At 57.6% G+C, this 23,339-nt stretch overlaps 1 protein-coding gene across 2 annotated transcripts in view; it reads right to left on the bottom strand.

Moving 5' to 3' along the window:
- Nucleotides 1-23,339, bottom strand: part of Ndrg1 (N-myc downstream regulated 1) — a 51,144-nt gene that overhangs the window by 19,277 nt on the left and 8,528 nt on the right. The window contains exons 2-5 of one of the 2 annotated variants that reach the window (XM_005316136.5): nucleotides 19,772-19,855; nucleotides 16,431-16,466; nucleotides 2,434-2,539; nucleotides 725-845 (exon numbers count right to left, since the gene is read on the bottom strand). In XM_005316136.5, the coding sequence (XP_005316193.2) occupies nucleotides 725-845; nucleotides 2,434-2,539; nucleotides 16,431-16,466; nucleotides 19,772-19,834 (326 nt within the window). In that variant the 5' untranslated portion in view covers nucleotides 19,835-19,855. The remainder of the gene's footprint in view (nucleotides 1-724; nucleotides 846-2,433; nucleotides 2,540-16,430; nucleotides 16,467-19,771; nucleotides 19,856-23,339) is intronic. The other variant, XM_005316137.5, reaches the window with a different exon arrangement.

Raw genomic sequence — 23,339 nt, 5'->3', positions numbered from 1 at the left:
GCCCCCCCCACATACACCAGGTGCCATCTGGGGGCCAGCAAGCCTGGCCATGGCTGCACCAGGGACCTAGGGAGGCCTGGGCAGGGCCAGCGCCCTGGAAGAAGGCAGTCACATGTGCCAAGGACGTGGGTCTCAGCAGACCCCCTCACCCCAGCTACGTGACCTTGAGCCAGGTGGCTGACCCTCCAGGGCTCTCTCTCTACGTGTCGAAAACAGAGCTCACAACACCAGGCAGAGACCCCTGGCCAGAAAGACGCAGGGCAAAGGACATTTAGAAGGAACAAGTGGAAGCCTGGCCCAAGGAGGCGCTGCATGGGGACCACTGCCTTCCCTCTGTCTTCTCGGCTTTCTGGGTCTTCTTTGCCCTCGACCAGTTGGTCCTGTCAAACCGACGCCCAGGTAGGTCCCGCAGGGTGAACCCACCTGGCACGAAGCCAGCCCAGCCAGAAACAGGGTCAGGGTTTAATGGGCACAGCGTGGGGTGGCCAAAGAGTCCTAGAGACAGACCACGGATGGACCGCGGCACAACGTCTGCCCTGTACTAGACGCCACCAAACTGTCACCTTAAAAATGGCTAAAATGGTCAGTTTTATGATATAGGTCTATATAGCCACAAAAAATGGTTAAAATAGTAAATATTATATTTTATCATGATTAAAAGTTTTTAAAGCCAGCTCGACACTCCCACCCCCAGACTCCACCCCACACAGACCCCTGGTCTCACCCCACGGGGAAGGAGGGAGCACCATCCTGCTGGCCAGGGGCGTCCACGTGGCAGACGGCAAAGTGCTGGGTGATCTCCTGCATGTCCTCGTAGTTGAAGAGGGGGTTGTAGCAGGTTTTGTCTGGAGAACAGGAGGGGAAGGGGGAAAGGGAAGGAAGTGAGGGGCGGGAACAGTCAGGTGGCAGAGGGCAAAGCACATCTGTTCTGCTACTTTCACTCATACTCAGCAAGGGGACGGAGGACGGGGACATTCCCTGCCCCACTCGGCCCTCCTCTAGGGATAAAGACAAGAGTAAGTCACAGGCAGGGAGCCGGCACGGGGTGGGGACGGTCAATGAGCCCCGCTGTTCATGCAGCGGTGAATATTAAGCTCCTGCTGGTGCTGGGAGGGGCTCTCTGTCTGGCTCCTGCCCCTCCACGGCCATGTCCTCGTGTCCACCCTACTCCCTTTCTCTCTGGGTCTTCTAGGCCCTCAGCTCTGGGGACTGAGCAGGACACACACCATCTTGAGACAGGGAGAAGCACAATGGATACAGCATGGACCCTCCACTTAAGTGGTCCAGGGCGAGGCTGCCAACTGCCCGGGTCCTGAGGCAGATGGCCAGCGAACCTTTTCCTGCAGGGCACACGCTGGACTACATTCCCCAGGGTCCTTGTAACCACAGGCTGCCATGTGACTGGGTTCTGGCCAACCGCATGCAATGCTCAGTGTCCTCTCCACACCTGCCGCTCAGACCTCTGAGTTTCTCTCTCTTCTCTCTGTCCCCTGCCGGATCACAGGAGCCAGCAGGAGCTGCTGAGGACCCAGGGGGTGGCAGAGCTACTAGTTAAAAGGGCCCCACGTCCCTGAGTCAACGCACGGGACGTGCCTCACGGAATGCCTCAACTGTGGCGGAGTGAGGAGACAGGCCCGTTCTGGGGGCCTCTTGCTACAGCGTTAGCCCACCCTAACCCTGGGCTAAGCAGGGGAGCGAGCGGCAGATCTGACGCAAGTGCACTGCCTTCTCAGAGACCAATGAAACAGGGGGAGGTCTCCAAAAGGACCTGGCCTGGGACCTGGTACGTGATGGACACGAGGGACAGACGGGGAAGTACAGGGAGCATGAAGGGCAACCTGGCTTCCAGCAGCTTCCTCATCCCGCCCCAAAGGCTCACAAGCTTAGGAAAAGGTGGAAAGGAGGCCGTTCTCCACCCCCAGAGAGCACCCTCCTGCACACTCCTGCTCCGACGGCGCCTTCTGACTCACTGCAGAAACTCACCCCGTTCCAAATCACGGTAACAGGGGCTAGCTCCTGTTTTACCCCTCTATGGAAAACTGGCCCTCCACACGGTAACCCTATGTGGTCACGTAAAGAATTCAATGTCTAAGCCTTCAGAGCAGCACCGTCCACCGCAGCCCAAAGCAGAAAGGGCCCCGTGTCCAACAACTGGAGGGCGGAGAAACCAACGTGGCACGTCCATTCAGTGGAACATTACCCAGCAATAAAAGAACGAAGCCCCGATCCAGGCAGCAGAGGGCCCCGGTGCTCCTGTGCCAGGACAGTGCCCAGCCCCACAAGAGTGCGTGCAGGGCTTCCCAGTGTGGCAGGAGATCCTCCCCAAACCGTTCCAAGAAGTCCCCCAAGAGGAAACAGCCAGCTCCAGCCCGTCCTGGGGGACCAGCTGGCCAGTGACCACCCAACCAGGGAACCGGGATCCTCGGAACTTACGGTTCATGCCAATGTCGTGGTACGTGAGGATGACGGGCCGGTTTCCCTTGGGGGTCCCACACAGCGTGACGTGCAGGGAGCCATGTAACGTCTCGATGTCCTGCTCCTGAGGAGAGACGGCAGACAGAGGCCGGGGTCAGCATGGCTATGCTGGCTGCCAACACTGATGTGCCTCCCGCTGTGTCGGAGGAAGCTCTGAGCACCCCTCTCTTGGCCCCAGAGCCTTGAGTTTCAGGCAGCAGATTTTTCTGGCTAGAAACCACACCCAGAAGAAGAGGGAGGGAGGGAGGAAGGGGAGGAGAGCTCCAGGAGGAGGGACAGAAAGGAGTCTGGTGCCCACCATTGTTAACTGCACAAAACGCAGGGGAAGGGCCGTCCCATGGCCTTCTCTGCAATGGACTTCGTTTTCTCCACCCAGAAAACTGAGGCCATCGCAGCTGAGCTTCCTGCCTACCCCGTCTCATGCCTCACCTGTCCCATAGGCTAGTCCCCCTGTGGCGGACGTCTGATGATTTGGGGTTGCCCAGAATTCTCTTCCCATTTCCCAGCTCAGCCTCCAGTTTCCCTTGGGAATTCACCCCATTCTCCCTCCAGGAGGTCTGTGATGCTCACTCCTGCCCCCTGTTTCACAGTCCAAAGCCGATTCCTGAACTCCACCTCCCTGTTGGTTGCCAGGACACGAGCTGGGTGAGGCAGATCAGAGCCAACTACTGCAGAAGTGGATGGGACTGGACAGAGCAAGGCTAGGAGGGCTGGATCTACAGCAGCCACATTGTTACCACGAGGATGAGGGCCTGCCTGAGGAAAACCCAGGCAGACCAGACACGGCAAAGATGAAAGAGCTCTCAGCATTGCTGTCTACCACCTGGAACAGTTAACTGGGCCACAACTTCCAGCCCCACATAAGCCATTTGGGGTGGACCAAGAGTCCTGAATGATACCATGTCCCTCCTCCTCCTCTTCTCCCCCAGCCTCACAGAGTCAGGGGGCTCCTCTCCCTGGCAGGGCAGTTCCCCCGACTGCTTGCTCAAGCCACCTCCCCCAGTGGCCCCCACTGTCCTTGTACTAAAGCCAGCCACCAAGATGGGACCTACGTCAGTCACTGCCTGGTGTGGAAAGAGGAAGCCCGGAGTTCACAGCCTCCTGTGAGACAGCAAGGGCTGGTGGGCCACCACCTAGGAGCCCCCTCAGCTTGGGCACCTGGACCCCCTGGTAACCTGGAAGTCAGGTGGTCCCCCCTCCTGGGGATGGTGGAGATGCACAGCACACAGCAGGTGGCGCTGTGCGTATGCTGTCCCGTGAGGCCCGGAGACCCAGCCCCACCACTGTCTACACAGGCTGGCGGACCACCCCTTGAGGCTCCCAGTGAGACGGAGGCCGGTTCAACTGCAGCCAGTCAATACGCCAGGCTCCCTCAGTCCCTAGAGTAGAAAAGAACTCACAAGCTACAGGAGGTGGTGGGTCCCAGGAGGGCAGGCACCCGGGTCATGGGAGCTGAAGAAGAGGACTGTGGCCCCAGGGGGCGGTGGGAAGAGCCCAAAAGGCTGGAATCCACAAAGCCAGCAGTTCCCCAACCGGACCCCCTGGCCCCCCTCAGGAGGATGGGAGCTCGGTATCACTTTAACCAAAACCTGGAAGTCCTGTCCCCATCCCAGGCAGAGGGGTGCAGGGACTCCCAGCAATCACCTCACAGAAGCAAAGCCGGCCAGCCTGGGGCCACCGCGGTGCCTGGTGGAGTGGCTGACCCTCCCAGGGTGCAGGGGGCCTGCCAGGAGAGGGTGCCCACACAGGCCCAGGACAGAGACGGCTCCCTGCTAGTGCCCAGGCCCACCAGGACGGGGTCCGCCTGGCCATCTGCCTTATCACCCCCCACATAAGTCACTGGATGCCAGCGCTCTCCGTCTCCTGTCCCCGTCCTGTTTCGTCAGGGCCCAGCACTTCTTTCCTCCCATAACAAGTGCTGGAAAAATCCATGGCCCAGGAGCAGCGGCCCAGCCCAGGGGGGCCACAGATCATCTGTGGGCCCTGAAGCCTTCGTGGGAACAATGGCTCATTATGGGGCCACATTCTTTATTGTCTCCCAGGCTGACCCACAGGGCTCCTTCTAAAAATAGGCCAAGCCGGCTGGTCCCCTAGGCCTGCTGACCTCGGGGTCCAAGTCTGCATCCACCCTGCCCGTCCCTCTTGAGGTCCTCGCCTCTCCACCTGGGCTCCTAAAGGTGGAGACCACCACGCGGAGTAGGACAAGCCCCCAGCGGAAAGGGGGTCCTTGGCACCTGCAGCACAGAGCTGAGATAGGGTGACATAGCTGAGATAGGGTGGCAGAGCTGGGACACCTGGCCCACTGGTTAGACTGTCCAGGGCAGCCCCCGGGGTGGGGTGGGAGCAGATTTGGACTCGTTCTTTGGTGATCTTACTAATTACCAACCTTAACTGGAAGGGCCCACCCATCAGTCACAGGGGGAAAGGCCAGCTGGCCCGATTGCCGGTCCATGTTCAGGCCTGGCACAGCCATCTGCACGCAGAGGGGCTCAGTGTCCGCTGGCAGAGCCTCTGGAGCCCTGGGCAATGTCCGCAGTATCCCTGTGCATCCTCCACGGGGCAACAGTCCCCTCTGGATCCACTCTCCAGCGCCTCTCTCCACACTGCCACACACTCATCCAGTCCTCTGGACACCCAGGACCGGGGAACGGCTGCACAGCCCACCTGGCTCGCCCTCACCAGGGAGCACAAGAGGTCATCGCCGTGGCCACTGCCTCGGCCTGCCCGACCTTGTGCCTGAGCAGGTCCTGGAGGCCTCTTAGGAAGGACAAAGGCCTGGGGCTCGGGAAGTGGAAGTGACATTGGGGCACAAGGCGCAGGCTACCTCTGGTCACAGGTGGCCCCAGGGAAGAGTACCTGACACACAGCCGCAGGCACACCTGCAGACCAGTTCCATGGGCGGAGAAACCTAGGGCACTTCCCCAAGGTCACCAGCTTGCAGAGGAAGAGCCAAGGTTAGGGCCTTTATCTGCAGGGTCCTGTGCCCTTGTGCCCAGGGTCTGCTGGCCCCCATCATCCCTGGCGAGGTCCAGGTCCACCAGCCCACACATAAAGGAGGAGGAGGAAGAGAGGTGGGTGCTGGGGCGCCAGAGCCTGTGCCCCACGTTACGCACTGTGCTCAGGCGGTTCTGAGCCAGGCCTGGCGCACGCTCTCCATCAGCCAAAACCAGGAAGGCTGCGTCTGAGACTGAATGGGAGAATGAAAATAGCCACAAACACACGCCATTGTCCTCTTCAGTCCCAAAGGAACGCTCTGTCCTCCTGTCCCTGTGGGGATCAATCACCCACTGTCCTGCACGGAGGAACTTGTCGTATCTCCCACGATCTCACCGACACGAGGCACCAGAAACCCAAGCCGCCACCAGAAACCGGTGGCCACAACCGCAGGACGCTCTGCATGTCCTCCAGCCTGATGGGGGAACACCTGGCTCGGGCTCCCTGGAAGGCACCCCTGGCTGGGACAATGGTGGGAACACACACCCCCTCCTCCACCAACCAGAACCCATCCTCAGCTGCCCTGCAGCTCAGAGGCAGACTGCACAAGTCCCTGCTCAAGGGGCCTCACCAGCTGGGGAGGTGACAAAAGCCAGGCCACCCTGATCTTTCATTCACTGATCAGCGAGACCCTAGAGGGCTACTCTCCGGAGGTGCAGGTGGTGGCGGTGATGGTGGCAGTAAGGACCTTCTCAGGCAAGGCTCCTCACCCCAGGCCCTGCCTGAGCATCCTACATGTGCTTGCTCAGCAAATCCCCAGAGACATCAGGGACCAGCCATCTGCTCTGGCAGATGAGGAAACTGAGGCTGAGAGGCGGAGGAACTTGTCTAAGGTTGCACAGCAGTTGTGGTGAGGAGGGCCTTGAGACCCACTTGGATTTGGACAGCCCAAGTTCAAAGCCTGCTCTCTTTACATCCCTGTTTTGCGCAGAGTGCCAGGTGTCACGTGAAGAAGGGGTTCCGGAAGGCCTGACATGCAATCCACAGTGGACTCGCTAAAGGGGGCCACAAGCAGGCTCCCCACATTTATCTGACTTCAGCCCTGGCAGCTCCAGGATGGAGCGATAACACTCTCCTGTGCTCCGCTAAAGCTGCAGGTGCCGCCAGCGGCAGGTGCACGTGTCTGCAGGCAGGTGCGTGAAGGTGGGAGGGGCTCAGGAGGGACTGGCCTTCAGGAGAGGCCCTTCCCACCCCATGCCACATGCGCCACGCCCCCTTGTTCCCTTCTCTGGCACTGACTGCCCAGCAGCTGCCTCCTGGAGCACTGTCAACCCCCCGAGGGACACTTGGGGACTGACGCCATCTACACTGCCTGAGCCAGCAAGCAGTAGGCACGGCACCTGCTGCTGCGGTCTACATTGCCTAGAAGCTGCTGAGTGGGGAAAGGCCCCCCACTCCTACCCTGAAGATCTCATCTCTCCGGCTGCCCCTCCAGGCGAGGGAGCGCCGCGATCCTCGAGACCCACGGCCGACTCTTACTGTTGTCGTCCCAAACAGCCGAACCCTTCTTTTTGACAACAGAATTCCAATTGTGGGCCCAACAGATTGTGCCTGATAAAATTCCCTTCCCCATTCCCTGGCATCAGAAGATGGTCAGAGGCTCAGCTGGCCAAGACAATGTCAGCAGAACTAGCTGGGGCTTCGTGGAGAGCTTTCCAACCCTGGAACTTTCCTCTTGCCCCTCCACCTGCTTCCTCCCTGGAGCACGGATAAGATGCTGGGGACTTGGCAGCCACACTATAAAGGAAAGACAGGAGCTGCAATCAGGGTGACAGAAGAGGGAGGAACCTGGGCAGGTGACATTCACGGCATGCTGGACGAGGCCCTCCAGGTGTCAGCAGGAACAGCAAACATTTCCTGGTGAGGTCACTGCTTGCTGAGTGGCATTAACCCTGAGGACACATCCACCACGTGCCCTTGGCCAAATTATGGACTTCCTCTGAGACTCTCTTCCCTGAACTGTAAACAGGGGTCAGTAAGGAGCCTGCCTGCTCCCCAGAGCTGTTCCCGGGACTCAAACCACCGCTGGGACCTAGACACTGTGTCACAGTGTCGCCCTCCTCGTCAGTCATCACAGTCAGCTGTTCCAGAGATGACTACCGTGACGGGCAAGGTCAAGTGGCTGGACCATCAGGGCTGTGGAGACCAGCGGCCACACCTCCATCATCCCCTCCTCTCAGCGGGCCCAGGCAGGTGCTCTAAGAGGATGACAGCTTACCCAGGCTGTCAGTCAGAGGGTGCGTGGGGTCACCCTTCCCCTGCCAATCAAGCTTTGGGGCCACAGTGTGGCCAGAGTGGGAGGTGCCCATGGAAAGCCAGGCCAGGAAGGCCAACGGTGGCCATCAGACCTGCACGGAGTCCAGGCCCATCACAGGGCTGCAGAGAGCGCGGGAACTCACCCCACCACCTTTTATAAGCCAGCACGCCCTCCCCATCTTCCCAGCTCTTCCAGTGTCCACAGTGGGGAGAGGTGGGCACTCCTGGGAAGGAGGAAGGAGGCCCAGGGAGGAGCCGGGGAGCAGGGGAGGATCTCAGCAGCACTGGCAGAGGACAGCCACCCACTCGGGTGACCACTGCCCCACACTGCCAGGGCAACATTCAGACAGCCATAAGGCTGCAGGTGGGTGCCAGGGCACATGCAAATGTTCAAGGCAGGCTCCCACAGCCACATCTGGCCCCTCCAGGCTGCGCAGGCCCATGGGGACACCTGGAGCACCCCCCTTCAATCCTCAGTGCTCTCTAACACTGTCCCCCCAGTGGGCAGTGCAGGGCAGCAGGCTGCTGAGAGCAGAAGGGCATCGCCTGGGGTTACCACATACACCTGGGACCCACCTGCAAACCTCCACTCCCTGAAGAGAAAAGAACCAGCAGCAAAACCTTTCTGGGACGAGGGGAAAGAGAAAGGGGGCCAACGCCATGGGGTAGGAGGCCCGGGCCCAGGCCGAGGGAAAGGCCATGAGGGTCATCTCCGAGGCAGACGCCCTCCCTCGGTTAAAGGATTTGAAAGCAGACCCCAGGGAGGCTCAGCAGGTGGTCAGGCGCAGCTGGGCCTGGACACCCCTCTGAGCACTGCACCTGGAGACAAGGTGGTCAGAAGGCCCAGTTTGGGCCAATAAAATGTCAGCAGAACTTGCTGGGGCTTCAAGGAGAGCTTTGTTTGTTTGTTTTAAGGATCAACCTTGGAACTTTTTTCCTCTTGCCCCTCCACCTTCTTCCTACCTGGAGCACGGATAAGATGCTCCTCGGGGATCTAGCAGCCACACTATAAAGGAAAGCACAGGAGCTACACTCAGGGTGACACACTGGTCAGTGTGTCAGAGCCTGGACAGACCTCGACGACCCAGCTCTGAGTCCACCCAGGCACCTGGAGACCCAGGCGCCCTTCCATTCCGGCAGGAGGGCATCCGGGGAACCCACAGAAGGGGGGAGAAGCGGCAGCCCGTGTTTATTTCTCAAAGCCTCATTTTACGTTGATCCAGATGAGAGCTGCTGCCATCTGTCACCCGGGTTTGCTGCACAACCTGGAGGCTTTGCCAGGAAGTGGGGCGGTGCAGGGGTGGGGGACAGGGAATGGGTGGGTTGGGATTTCCTAGCTTCTGTCTCGATCTGCACACCTTCACTTAGGGGGCAAACAAGAAGGAACTGTGTGCACAGAATGGGGTCAGCACAAGATCCACTGTGTCCGCTTTCCCTGCGAGCCGATGGGTGTCCAGGGAAGGGGGAAGAACCAGCCCCCCACCGGGACCATACTTCCTGGACCCAGACCTGGGAGACCTGCCCACCAGCTGCGCTGCCCCCGCCCCTGTCCCCGCACCAGGCCCTGTGGGGAGCATCAGCTCATTTCCCAGAGAGCCCTGGTGAGCACAGAAACACAATTCCCATGGAAACCAAATGAAATCAATCCATCTGAGTAACGCAAGGTGGAAAGAACTGGAAAGAGCAAATCCAACAGAAAAGGCGACCGGGGCGCCACAGGGAGTCACTCCGCCAGTGGGGGAGAGTTGTGGGTAGTGCAGGCAGCTCTGCCGCTCCGTCCCAGAAACTCACTGTATGACTCTGCTCAGGCCTGGGGCTGAGCGTTCCGCCATCTGTCTCCTCACGGTGTGACACGGGGCAGATCCCTTAAGTCCTCCTGGCACTTATATTGTGGGATGCAATAACTCCCTTACAAGGCTGCTGCAGGGGCCAGCTGAGAGGGCCTGGTGGAGCCCCAGCACTGTTTCTGGGGTGCAGTTCCTGCCCAAGAGCCATCACCCTCCACTTCCATGACGGCTACACTTTCAGGAATCTGCTGGACCTAAATTTAGGGCAATCACAGGGCAAGTTCCCCGCACATCTCCAATCTGCACTCTCGTCTGCAAAGGAGGACCATACCTCCCACCCTGTCCAGGAAGCCTAGAGATGAGGTGGTTCAGATGAGATCCTCCTCTGGAGCAAAAGGGCTAGGGCTGGACCATCTCAAAGGCACCTGCTAGTTCTGATGGTCTGGGTCATGGAATTCTAGCCAAAGAAAACAAATCAGAGCCGCAAAGACTCCAACCTTCCCCTCATCAGACCTGTCAACACAACTGCCTAGACCCTGAGGCCAGAGCCTTCTCAGCAGACCGGATCAGACACATCCTTCCTGTAGTGTGGCGCCTCAGGCCAGCGGCCTCCCAGGGTACAGGAGGGCTCCGGAATGGGATGCAGGGTCAGAGAGCAGCTGGAAGAACCTCACATGCACCACCGACCAATCTGCCCTGGGACAAGTCCCAGACCAACAGACCCCCTAAGGAGATGCTAGCCAAGGGGAGAGAAGGCCACGGGCCATCTCCTCTGGCACCCATGCTGTCTCTTGAACGGGCTGTCAAGATGAGCAGCACACAATCAGCAGCTTCTCTCGGCTGAGCTCTGGCCTACAGGGTGTGTATTTTGACTCACGGCAACATTTAAAAGCTGAAAGGGAAGGACAGGGAGTCTGCCGTGATAGCTCAAATGCCGAAACCAGCTGTTTGTCAAGCAGTGACCTGGACTGCTGTTAGAGATGAAAGCAGGTACATTCCTTCATCTCCAACCCCAAGGACCTGGCTAGAGAGACAGGGTATCCATCGTGATAAAGAGATACATGCAGTTGGCCACTAAGGAGCAGCGATTGGAATCCTTGACACATTCAACGTAAGACCAAAGATACTCCAGATGTCCAAAAAGAAACTGCAGAGGGCAATGGGCATCAAGTCCTGCGGGCTGGCTGACCCTCCCAGGTCTGGGACCACAAGAAGGTCCCAGGGGCCAGAGACCAGTCCTGGCTCAGACAGCTGGGGTCAGCAGGGTCCCCTTGCTGCTGGCCAGGGGGAAGCCTCGGTTTCCTCCCCTATAAACTGGGGATGACAGAACATGTCCCAGGAGTCTACACAAGAGAGTGAGGCAAGCCCTGGGCACAGTTGGCCAGTCAGAGGACACTGAAGGCCAGGGCAGATAGGTGCCTGTGGTTTTGCTGGGGCCCCTGCGTGAATGCTGAGGTCAGAACCAGCTGGCCAGTCCCTGGGCAGAAACACTTCCCAGACACCATGACCCTGCTCCATCACCCTCAGCTCCCAACCCTGTGGGCAGTATCCCATTGGGCCAGCAGGCATTGCTGGTGACACTGAATGGCCCCTAGTGAAGGAAACCCTACACTGACCTCGTACCGGAGAGTGGAAACTCGGTGTTCATGAAAATCTGGGGTAGACCTTCATCAATGTCACCAGTCAACCAGGTCTGTGAGCCACAGCCAGATAAGATCAGTGTATCCCAATATCTTCTCATAATAATCTTCATTCAGTGTCACTCAAGCTTGGATTCAGCTCAGATATTGTGATTCATTGGTGAGAGGGAGCCTATTAGCAGCTCAAAAGTTAACCCCTCTTTGTCCTTGGAAGGTTCGGAATTCAGGCCAGAGGGGCCCAGGCATAGGCTGCTGCCCCAGCCTGCAATGATCTAAGCTCCTGTCGCATGACTGGGTCCATCTACCCTCAGGTCTCAGTTCAATGTCACCTCTCAAAAAGCTCTGCTGCCCACCCCCGGCCCTGGCCTAAGACAGTGCCCGCCTGTTCTCTCCCACCTCCTGGCTGGGGGTCAGTGGCAGATTGTCTTCAAGCAGCCTCTGGGGCTGAAGCTGCCCTGTTGCTTCGCTGAGCTTAGTGAGCTTGTCTCCGCAGAGGGGACTCAGAGCACGGGTCTCAAGCACGTGCTGGAGGTGAAACCCAGCCCTCCCCCCGCAGCTGGGTGGCTGAGGCTCTCCATCGGGGCCTGAGGAGCTCAGCACAGGGAACACCCGGACTAGGCCTCACACGTTCTGCACTCACGAACGTGGAGCTATTGCAGAATTTCAGTTCCTGATAACAAGGGTGCTGCCAGGTACATCTCCACTGCATCCTCAGCACCTGAGACCAGTCACAAAGTGGGCGTGGCTGAAGGGAAGGAAGGATGACAACAGGAAGATGCCCCGCCCTCGGGGCCAGCCCAGGCCTGGGGCAGGAGGCCTGCAAATCCCTTCCTGACCAGTCAGCCCCTTCAGAAGGCTCCTCCCGGGCCCCCACGTCCCCAGTGTCCTGAGGGTATAGTTTCTTTGCCCCCCACACCTTGAGCCACCGTCAGGTCAGCCTGCTCTGCTCTGCCAGCTTCCCCAGACTGCAGGGAGACACAGATCAAGTACTTCCCAAGCTACTGAGCGGCACAGCAAGAAGGCCTTCCCAGCACCAGGAAGACCACGCCTCCTAGGCCAGACTGGGCCCAGGGCTTCCCTCACTCTCCTGGAGTCTTCCTGTCACCTGTATTGCAGGGTTTTAAAAAGCTGCAGTAACCATATTCCAGCAATCCTACTACTAGTTACTAAGGACGGAAAGCAGAGTCTAGAATAGGTCATTGCACACCTGGGTCCACACCCAGAGCCAGAGGTGGAAGCCACCCACTCATCTAGAAATGGACGACTGGATAAGCAACAAGAGAGGACGCAGGACCTCATAAAGGAAGGACGTTATGACACTTTACCACAGGGGTGACCTCGAGGACACGGGGCTGAGTGAAACGAGCCAGTCTCCAAAGATGAGCACTGCACGGTGCCATCTGCAGGAGCTGCTTCGAAGTGGCTGCCAGGGGCTGGGCAGGGAACAGGTGTCCTTGATTGATGGGTGCAGAGTTCCAGCTCCACATGGTGAAAAGCCCTCGAGATGAATAGTGGCGATGGCCTTCCCCGTGAGATACTGCAGGCCACTGCCCTGTATGCTTAAGAATGATTAAGAGGACACATTTCCGTGTAACTTGCTACAATAAAACAAGTGGGGAAACCCACAGTAGTGGGTAGGGAGGAGTGTTGTGTTCTCAATGGCACTCATGTGGAAGTCACACCACCGTCCCCCGGACTGCCACTTCAGCAAGGCTAGAGTGGCTTCCCACTTCCCAGATTGGGAAACTGAGGCTGGAGGGAAGTGAAGCAACATGCCTGGGTCCCCGGGGCTTTCAGTCCACTTCTCCTAGCCCTGGGTGGCCACCTGGACCCTCAGGAGGACAGACAACCACAGCACCAGGAAGACACAGCCAGCTGCAAGGCGCACTCTGTGACAGAGGACACAGGGTGGCTCCTATCAGACAGAGGCTGGGGAGGCCCAGCCTGGCCCTGGATGATCAGATGGCCCCTGGGGCTGCACATCTAATCTGCACAGTCCACAGACCTCGTAGATCATCTAGGGCTTCGGGAGATGGCTGCTGCAATTTCTACAGCTCTAACTGCCCTGGGTCATGGGTGCAAAAAAAGAAGAGAGATTAGAAGCAGGATCAGATGTAAACAACTCCTAGCGGCCCTGGAGCAGCCCTGGGTTAATGACTTCTCCTTGCCCGCTCCTCAGTTTCTCCTACTGGACTCTGAATATCTGGATGAGATAAACCTAGAATCCCTCAGGATTCTCCTTCTAATCCCCCTGAGCACCTGCACATGTCCCACGTCCTGAGAGACATCGATGGGCAGGATCAAGCTCTGGATGGCGGGGGAAGCCAGGCCTCAGCACAGGAAGGCACAGGAGAACATGAGCCTGCTTCCCAGCAGGCGAACCTGGAGATGGTTTCCAGTCCTAGCACGCTGGCCTCAATTTCCCCTGAACAAAGACGAGATGGCACCTCTCGTGCCACTGTTGAGGCAGAGATACCGGCTGGGAGCCCTGGGTTCAATGCCGGGCACAGGAAGCAGTCGCTAACCTCATAGGCATCTGTGCAGGCTGCCAGGGGCGTCTGGGGCTGGGAGAGGGAGGCCCAGGGTCTGGCACAACCTGCCCCAGTCACTGATGAGTGGCCTGGGTGGCTCACTTCCCTACACTGACTCTTCTGTTCTTAAGTACAAGTGGAACTGGAGGCCGCCGTGAGACCCTGCCCTCCTTGACCAAGATCTGAGTCTCGTGCTCCACAAAGAGCCACAAAATGACATTCCAGGTCATGGCAGGGAGCTGGAGCTGATGGCCCGGGGCTCAGAGAGTAAAGCAGCCAGAGCCAGCGGAAGGTGAAGGAGAGGGAGGGAGAATGCTGTCCCGTCTGGACCCCGGCCCCAGACCCAGATCCTTCTTAGACCCCAGGAGCCCCTCCCTGAGCCTGGTCCCGCCCCTGCAGGGGGTGGGCTGGGCCTTCCAATTGTCTCTGCTCGCAGCTCAGATGGCCTGCAGACTCAGCTGAGATCTCTGCTGTGTGTACAGGGCCGGTGGGTTCCCTTGTCACCTTGGAGAGGGTGTCCTTGCCTGTGAGCTGTGGGTGTGCCCCTGAATTCCAGTGGGGTCTGAGTCAGCCCTGGAGGAAGGACCAACAAGCCAGGGACCACACTCCAGCTCTCCAGGTCACGGCCTGGGTAACCTGGAGGTCCCCAGCTGTAAGAGATGACACCAGAACCTCCTTACCCAGAGTCTTGCAAAGATCAAATGAGTGCATTTCATTAAAGAAATCAAATACAACAAGTTGTAACAGCCCTGGGCACATAGTAGGTGCTCAGAAGCACTGGCTATCATGGTGTGTGATGATGATGATGATAATCCACAGGTGGAAGATAACTAGGTGCAGGAAAGTCCAGAAGCTTGCTGCAGGGCACCCAGCTGAAGGGGTGAGCTGCACCAGGCTGGCTGAGAGGAGGGACCTTAGCGAGGCTCTCAGTGTGAGCGGCTCATTTCCTGTTCCCAGCGTGCAGAGGAACCAGCCCTGGCCTGCATTCACCAGCTGCAGAGCCGGGACAGGCTGGGACAGCCAAGGGACAGCCAAGGCACAGCAAGGGCTGGCTCCATGAGGCAGAGGGAGGAGGGGTCTCTGGGCAGCCTCCTCCCAGGCGCCTCTGACAGTGAGGAGGGGCCCAGGCTGAAGCAGTCACTGGAACGGATGACAGCGTCCAGTGGCGGCCCACCATGTCACTCCTCAAGGGACGCAAGTGCCTGAGTCCTGAACATCAGGAGACTGGCCCCTGACTTAGGCCCCCACTCTTCTATGGGGACTGCAAAAGCACGTTTTATGGGAAAAGCCCACGGGGTGCTGGGCCAGCTATGGACCGCAGGCTGGGCTGCCTGACCCCTTTGAGCTTCGGCTTCCTCTGCTCTAACCATGGACACAGGTGTCCCACTTTACTGGGCGCCAGGGATCAGTGGGTGTCCCTTGCTGTGCTAAGGGGCCCCACATCTTCTGGAGGTCCAGGGCCGGGCAGAGTGGGACTTGGCACATGTGTTCTGGATATTGGGGCTGCACAGCCATGAGGTGTCCTTGGAAGAAAAGCAATGACCACACAGAGGGCAAGGTGTCCGACCCGTGCCAGCGGCTCGAGAGCCTGAGGTCAGGGTGGTCAGCCCAGGCTGACCCTCAAAGGCCTTGCACTGTGAGCAGCTCTTCAGGGCCCGAGTGACCTGCGCTAACCACTGCCCCAGCACCCGCCCTGCATTTCCGCTCCTTCCAGAGATAATGCGGTTCCCTGGCTGTGGGTGGATGGGGAGGGCGAGCCGCACTGAGACAGGAGGCTCAGAGCCGGGAGCCCTGTGAAGGAAGGTGGTGGTCGACATGGGCACAACACAGCTCGCTCTAATCCGGGGGCAGCACCCCAGGGAAGGCCAGGTTGATGGTCTTTAGTGAGGCAGGACAGAAGGAGTGAGAAATGGGTAGGAAGGAGGCAGAGAGAAAGGACAGAAACTAAGATTTTCACCCAGAAGTCTGCGCACTTCTCCAGACCTGTCCCCTCTCCAGACCTGTCCCCTCTCCAGGCCTCTTACTCCCAAATTCCTGGAAAAGCGATAAACTTGCCTGTGCACTGTTAATTAACCCCCATCAATCAATTAAGCAAAGAGAAACTCGGTATCTTGAGGAACCTGTAGCTTCAGGAACTTTCCACACTATCTACTGATCAGATACTGAAGACCACGTCGGCCGGAGGGCCCGGGACTCCCCAGACACCAGACCCCACCTGGGATCACTCCTTACCTTCCCAAGCCACCCAAGTGTCCCTTGGAAGAAGATCAGGGAACCCCAAACCGCACCTCTCACTCTCAAGACGGCCACCTCCTCCCTGGAGTGTGCGCCTGCTTTGCTAGATGCGCCCCGTCCCTGCCTCCCACTGGCCCAGGCTGCAATTCTTTCCTGTCACGTACGCCAAGACCCCGCTTGTCCTGCGGCAAGTCCCCCACTCTCTCTGGGAACGTCTCAAACTCTTCTCCAGAGGCCCCTCTTCTCTCGTGACACCAGAGTCAAGGTCACAGGGCCCCTCATCTGCCTGCGTTTGCCCACGGCTGCGTGCCTGACCTGGTCCTGGGGGAACTGACTGCTCCTGTTTCTTCAAGCCAGCCTCTGCCCTGAGAAGCAGTGGAGTGTGGGACCGGCTGACAGCCTCCCCCTCTTCCCTGGCCCCCAGGGTTTGAACAGAGATCCGCTTCAGACCAGCGGAAAGAGAGGAGAGGAGAGGGCGCAGGGGACAGGAAGGAGCCCCACGCTGTACTTGCCTGGACGTCAAACTCCTGCAGGAGGCCAGTGATGGTCTGCGGAGACAAGACACATGAGAGGAGGTCAGTTTCCTAAGGGGCTTTGTTACAGAGATAATGTTGGAACACACATGTCCTGTTATCTACCCTCCGTCCTCTGTAAGGCCCCCTTACAAAGAGAGCTATTCCTTTTCATCTCAAAGAATAGCAGACCAACAGAAAAGCAGAGGCACTGGTTGGGTTCCTTTTTGACGACAGCCTTGGTGAATAAAGATCTGAAGGTCTAAGCGGACCACAGGATTCAGTGGTTACGGAACGGAAAGTGGTGATTAACTGGTCCCCTTATCTCCATGCACCGGCTTCACTTTTAAAACTCAAACCTGCCTCTTTTTTCCACGGCTGCCACTGTCTGGCCTCTGGATGAAAGTGCAGTCCTTCATAAATGGAAAGGAGATTGAAAACCTCGAAGCATTTCCCTTGATCTAAAAATTGCAAATTTCAGCCTAAATTCCATCTTTCACCAGAGCTTTCCGAGGTAAGAAAGGTCCAGGAAGTCAGGGAAAGGCTCACTGTGGCCGGTGGAGCCGTGAATGTGCGGCGTGGAGGAGGAACGGGGTCTTGCTGGGCTGGGTTTCCTAGAAATGTGGCCAGATGCCTTTCTCCAGACCCAGAGAGGGAATCCAGATGTTCTCCCAAAACCCAAGCCCCAGCCCAACCCACCGCCAGCCTCCAGGAAAGGAGGGCTCAGCGGAGGCCAGGGAAGCAGAATGGGCCCCCTTTGGACAACTGGGACTCAAACCTGCGTCGTAACAGATGGCCAGTTGCTGGGGGTCCAAGAAGTTTCCTGTCTCCTGGGTTATGGATAGGAACATGCCAGAGAAGCTAAACCCGGGTGGAAGCACAGGATTCCTCATGCCGTGTGTGTGTGTGTGTGTGTGTGTGTGTGTGTGTGTGTGTGTGTGTACACATCTTTTTACCCCTCTGACTTTCAAAATGTCAACAGGAGCACAGTGATAGCCCAGAGTGAGGAGAGACATCAGGAAGAACTTCCCACCAGCAAATCATACTTAAAATATCTTGCTGAGTCCGTGTAGGGAACCGGAAGGAATCCCTTTCCATGTGCACCCTGAAGGACAAGGTAAATGCCCTCTTGAGATGGAGGAGAACATGACCTAGAGTCCACAAGCTCTTTGACGCCTGCTTCAAGAACAAGATGTTCTGAGGATACCGACAGGCGGCCTGAACGGATGTTCTAAAGAGTGCACACCCTCGGGATCAGCAGAGCCACTCCTGAGAGTTCTTCCTCCAGCGGCGCCTGCACACATAGGAAGTGGTGTGCACACCAGGTACAGCAAGGGCACCCATGTCCGCTTCACTGTCTGTAATGGCAAAGGGTTGAAAAGACGGACATGTCCATACAGCAGGCACGGGCCAGAGGAACCCAGAGGAATCCTGTGCAGGGCAAAGAGAAGCACAGGTTCTCTGCGGACTGGCATTGAGAGGGTCCCTACGACATGCACTGGAGTGACTGTAGCAGGGCGCAGCACACCATTCCCTGTGGTTACATGGAACACACTTCCTGTGGTTCATAGGGGACGTGCTGATGTGTATTTGTACTGTGAGGGGGGTTTTGTCGGACTGTCAAAGACTGTCCTGGACCTAGAGTGAAGATTTAGAAATGGCTGAGAGCATGCGCAGTGTCCAGTAGGGGCGGGCACAGTGCAGACCGCCATCTGTTTATAAATAAAGCTTTATTGGGACACAGCAAGCCCATTTGCATACACATTCTCCATGCTGCTGTCGGGTATAACAGCAAAGGTATCCAAAGGGGTTGGTTCCAGGAACCCGATGGAGACACAGATCTGCAGATGCTCAAGTCCCCGATATAAAATCATATATTTGCATATAACCTAGGAGCATCCTCTTGTATATGTAAATAATCTCTGAATGACTGGTAAAGCCTATTATAATGTAAATGCAATGTAAATGGTGGTTAGGCTCCAATTCTTTAGGGAATAATAAAAAGTCTGGGCATGTCTTTGTCTTTAAAATATTTCTCAAAAATATTTTTGATGGGTGGCTGGCTAAATCTTCAGATGGAAGCCCTGGATACTGAGTCCTAGCTGAAGTGGTGACAGAGCCACAGGGCCACGGAGCCAGTGGTGGACACCGGCTGGCCCTCTACAGAGGGTCCACAGAGCCCGGGAGCAAACAGTGGGCAGGGGCTCCGCAGCCTCCCCAGGCCTGGCTCCTATTTCTACTTGTATCCACGTCTGAACGGGCTCTGGCAACGCCCTCCCCAGACCAGTTCCTTCATCGGCAAAATGGGGATGAGGACCGTTGCCTCGTGGGTTGGTGATGAAAAGCTCCTGAGGTGAGGAGGTGAAAGCCAGCAGCCACGTGTCCAGCCCTGCAGGAACTCCAGGCCTGTCACCAAAGGCAGCGGCCTGGGTTTGATTCCATGGCCCACATTTGTAACTACACATTTTGCAAGACCCTGCCTCCTCTGCTAGAGGACACCACGGACCAGCCACATCAAATAGGACTCGCCCGGAGGCGGGCGCAGCATGGCCTACGCAGGTTAATGATCATCTGTGAAAGCATTTGGTTGGCCTTAGAGTAACGGCATTCTTAAGCCTAAGTTGCCACACTTTAAAAACGAGGCCTCATAACGAGCAGTTGTGAGTGTCTGAGAATCGGGATGTGAAGAGGCTTTCAAACTTTCCACGGAAAGGTTGCTCCATCTCAGAACAATCAGCCCAGGACAGACCAGGCAGCTGGCCTGGGGCAGGAGACTCTGCTCTCAGCAGGAGGCCTCTATCCCAGGGGTGTGGCCAAAATGCCAGTAACAGCAAGCCCAAGGGCTGACAGCTGGGACTTTGTAATTTTGTGGACACAAAGTTGCAAGATGCCATTGCAGGACTGAAACCCAGGCCCTGTGGCCCCAAAGTGTGTGGCTCTAACCCCTCAGCTGTGGACGGAGTAGGCAGACCCAGGGCAACGGGGCTCCATGTGCATGATCTAGAACCACAGGTCAGATGGGGGCGGCTGGGGAAGGCAAATGAAGGGCAGAGGGCAGAGGGCGGGTAAGGGGCCTGGTCCACGGTGCTATAGCACTTAGAGGTCAAATTGAACTTGAACCTGGGCCTCTACCCCAGTGAGTATGTGTACACACGTGGGGTACACATGTGGTCACACGGGCACGTTACCTACACGTGCACGTGTGCCTGGGTGCCATGCCCACGAGTGTGCATGCTATGTGCCCATGTGTGCACCAGGGAGTGTGTCCACATGCATGTGTGTGTCCCTATGTGTGCACACGTGTGCATGTGACAGGGACAGCCGGGAGCATCTCAACTCACCTCTCCTTTCTCCACCAAAGGCTTCACCTCGGCCAGATCCACGTCCTGTAGTTCTTGAGACATGTCCGAGTTGTCACCTGCCTGCTGGCGGGGGGGAAACAGACAGGTCAGCACTTCCTGAAGGAAGCACGTCCAAGGTGGAAAGGCCAGCTGGGCCCTGCCCGCCCGGCAGCTCTCCCCACATGTCCTGGGAGAGGAACCTGGCCTCACAGACACAGCTACTTTCCAATAAAGTGATTTCCTGGACTAAAATCACTTCCCCGCGCAGAGTCCAGGCCCACCCACTTCCGGTGGCATTTTAGATGGAGTCCCCATTATTCCAAAGCCCCAGACTGACACCAAAGGAAAGAAACGTCATGGGGCACAGTCATGTGCAGGGGAAACAGGCTTCGCAGACCCGCACGCGCACACACCCCCCTCTGGGCCACCCGATGCAGGAGGAGGGAGGAGGCAAGCAGCAGGGAAAACCCCGGCCAAGGGTCTGGCGGGCCCTGAGCATGCAGTCGGATTTGGGAAGAATGAGGTCCTTCGAGGACAGAAGCACTTTGGGGGCTGAGGCAGAGCAAGGTGATGGTCGGGGGCAGGGCTGTAACTCCTTGGCTCTAACTCGGGCAGGTCCCAAAGGGCCAGGAAGGAGGGCTGCAAAAGGACACCCAGAGCGCAGTTCCAGTCCAGCCTGCTATGCTGACTGATGGGCCCCTGGGAAGGTGGGACTTGGGCAGGCAGTGACATCCGCGAAGCACACTGTCTGCAGCTTCATCTGGGAGCTGGACAGACAGACATTCACTCTGTGGTCAACAGTCAAGTTGGAAATGGCAAGTCACTGCCAATACATGGTGCAGGACCACGGGTCCTGGGGAAAGCCGGAATGTCACGGGCACTAGGGAAGGAGAAGCCAGCGACAGAAAGGGGCTGGGCCGCCCGGCTCTCAGACCCTGCACCTCCGTGGGAACAGCCTGACCCAAGCCCTCGCTGCTGCATTTCCGGGTGGGAGCCTGGCCCCCGCTGCCCAGGACTCTGATGCCATGTGGGCAGAGAGTGTAAGTCTCTGAAATCCCAGCCCCCAGCTCCTCTGCAGAGCCAGCTCCTGGGCCCACAGGGACATGGGAAACTCAGAGGCCAGCAGCAAGAGCAGGGCCACTCGGCTTCAGGCCTGGGCCAGCACATGGCATTCCGTGGGCTGCTCCTGCTCACCTCTGGGTGCTCTGGTCTGCAGCCACAGCGTGATTGTCCCCCAGGGGATAACCACCCCCCAGGAATGCCTTTATGTGGCCTTTGGAGTATGCTCCAGAACATTCTGAAAACAAAGTCGGTTTTATATCTGTGAGCATTCCTGGCAGCTGCCCGCTCGGAGGCAGGAGGCATGAAAAGCCAGGGTCTGTGAGCCTTGCTAACTCAGCGCGTTCAGGGTCCCGAGACCGGGGCCCGTGGGATGCCTCGCCTACACAGCCCAGAGAGCCTTCCAGAAGTTCAGGGCCCTGCCAACACCACCTCCCGTGATAGAAGGGAAAGGACTGCAGGACTCACAGGGGTTCTGAACCTCCCTGTTCAGCAGAGGACCTAAGGGGAGGCCAGGTTCTCCACTCTGCCACCCGGGGTGGGGGGGCCTGGGGCTGCCTTCAGCTGCACCTGTGAGCTCTGCTGACAGGGGGCTCACCTGCCCTGTTCCCTTCTCCACCTCCAGCTCCTGGCACATCCGTGTGCCCGGCCCACCAGGACTCACTCCTGTAGCGTACAGGATACATTTATTTAAACCCCATTTTTCTTCTTCTGGTTGTTGCACGCTAGGGATGGCGCCCAGGGGCACTCTACCTTTGAACCACATCCCCAGCCCTTTGCGTTTTTTTTTTCATTTTGAGACAGGGTCTTGCCAAGTTACCAAGGCTCATCTCAAGCTTGCAATCCTCCTGCCTCAGTCTCCTGAGTCACTGGGATTACAGGCATGTACCACCACGTCCAGCTTAAATCCTCTTTTAAATTGCCACTAACCCAGGAGAGCAAAAGGCCTTGAAAACTCTTCTACATCTGTAAGGACTCAGCACATGCTGGTGGGGTTCAGCCCAGTTTGGTCAGATTTCTGTGGCTTCCAGAAATTTCCATCATATTTGAATATGACATCAGCCTCCACAGCTTCCTCCTCCTCCTCCTTCAGAACGGAAAGGAGAGCAACTTCAGCCTCTGCTTCCCAAGCACACGTGGGGAAAAACCCTTTTACCTCTTTTGACCTGGCTTCCCATAGCACAGGAGGCAGTGGCTGGCTGACTCCTAAATACCAAGCCCTTGCGAATCTGCTCTTTGGAGCCAGAAGGGCCTCCTCTGGCAGAGACCCCCAGTGTGTATCTCAGTTAGGACTGACTTGGTCCCAGGGCACCTCCAGCACTGTCTGGGGCACTTTTTGATTGTCATGACTGGGGGTTGCTACTGGTTCCTAGTGGTAGAGTCCAGGGACGCAGCTGCCCAACCTACCATGCACAAAACAGTCTCATGACAGAGTTATTTGACCCAAAATGTCAACAGTCCCTGACTGACACCCTGGCCAAACCAAGGACTCTGACATCCACAGTGGGACTGGATAAAGCAGAAGAAACGTTGTTCTTGTATCTCAGGGACAGATACTGTGGGGCCTGTGTGCTCATAAACATAACTGCCCCGGGCGGGGGTGGGGTAGAACACCTGCCAGGTTTGCCCCTCTAGGTCACTGCCCCCAGGAACAGGACTGTGTACACCTGGGGCTCCAGCAGATGACCTCTGCCCCTTGAACTCTCCAGCTGCTGGGGTCCAGCATATGGTCAGCCTGCAGCAGGCCAAAAGAGAGCAGCTGTCCCATCTCATTCCCTGGGCTGTGGCCGGTCAACACCAGCCCCTCCCCCATCTCTGATGCCCCAACCAAAGGACTTGCTAAACTTTATTTTCAGACGTTTTTGTCCAAAGGAAATGTTATAACAAAGATCAAAAACAGATTTTAAAAAAAGAGGTGTTGTGGATGCAGATGGGGACAGGGCACAGGGCGTGGAGCCTCCCCCGCAGCTGCCCTTCTCCCCTCCTAGGACCTGCCCACCCACCCTGCCCTGCACCTCCAGAGCTGCCCTTGCAGAGCCCCTGAGCCCCAGGAAGCCAGGCCTCAAGGCTGTAGCCCATCAGAGGTTTCCTCCTGTGTAGGGTTCTCCAGCACCTAACATGGGGCTGAGACAAAAGCAGACTTTGTTGATGGGGACCTACTGTGTGACAGGTCTGAGGATTCTGCCTTGAGCAAACAGCCAGTTCCTGTCCCCACAGACCCAGTTCCTGTGCCCCTGGAAGCCCCCCTTGGGTTCACGTAGCAGGTCTGTGCACTGACCAAATGTCCCTCAGCGGCTGCGCTCTCCTGGACTGGGCAGATGCTGTCCTCACCACGGCGTCCTAGGACTCAGCACTACCGACACTTGGGGCCCCAGAGTTCTTCCTGCTGGACGCTGCCCTGAGCATTCTCTGATGTGTAGCCACCATCCCAGGCCCTCCCAAACCCACCCCCAAGTCCTGACAGCCGAAGGTGCCTGTGACATGGCCAAACATCTCCAGGCGCAAATCA

The sequence above is a fragment of the Ictidomys tridecemlineatus genome, chromosome 7 (assembly GCF_052094955.1).
Source record: "Ictidomys tridecemlineatus isolate mIctTri1 chromosome 7, mIctTri1.hap1, whole genome shotgun sequence".
NCBI lineage: Eukaryota > Metazoa > Chordata > Mammalia > Rodentia > Sciuridae > Ictidomys > Ictidomys tridecemlineatus.
The sequence above is the reverse complement of the archived record's forward strand: the minus strand, read 5'-3'. Positions and strand labels throughout refer to the sequence as shown.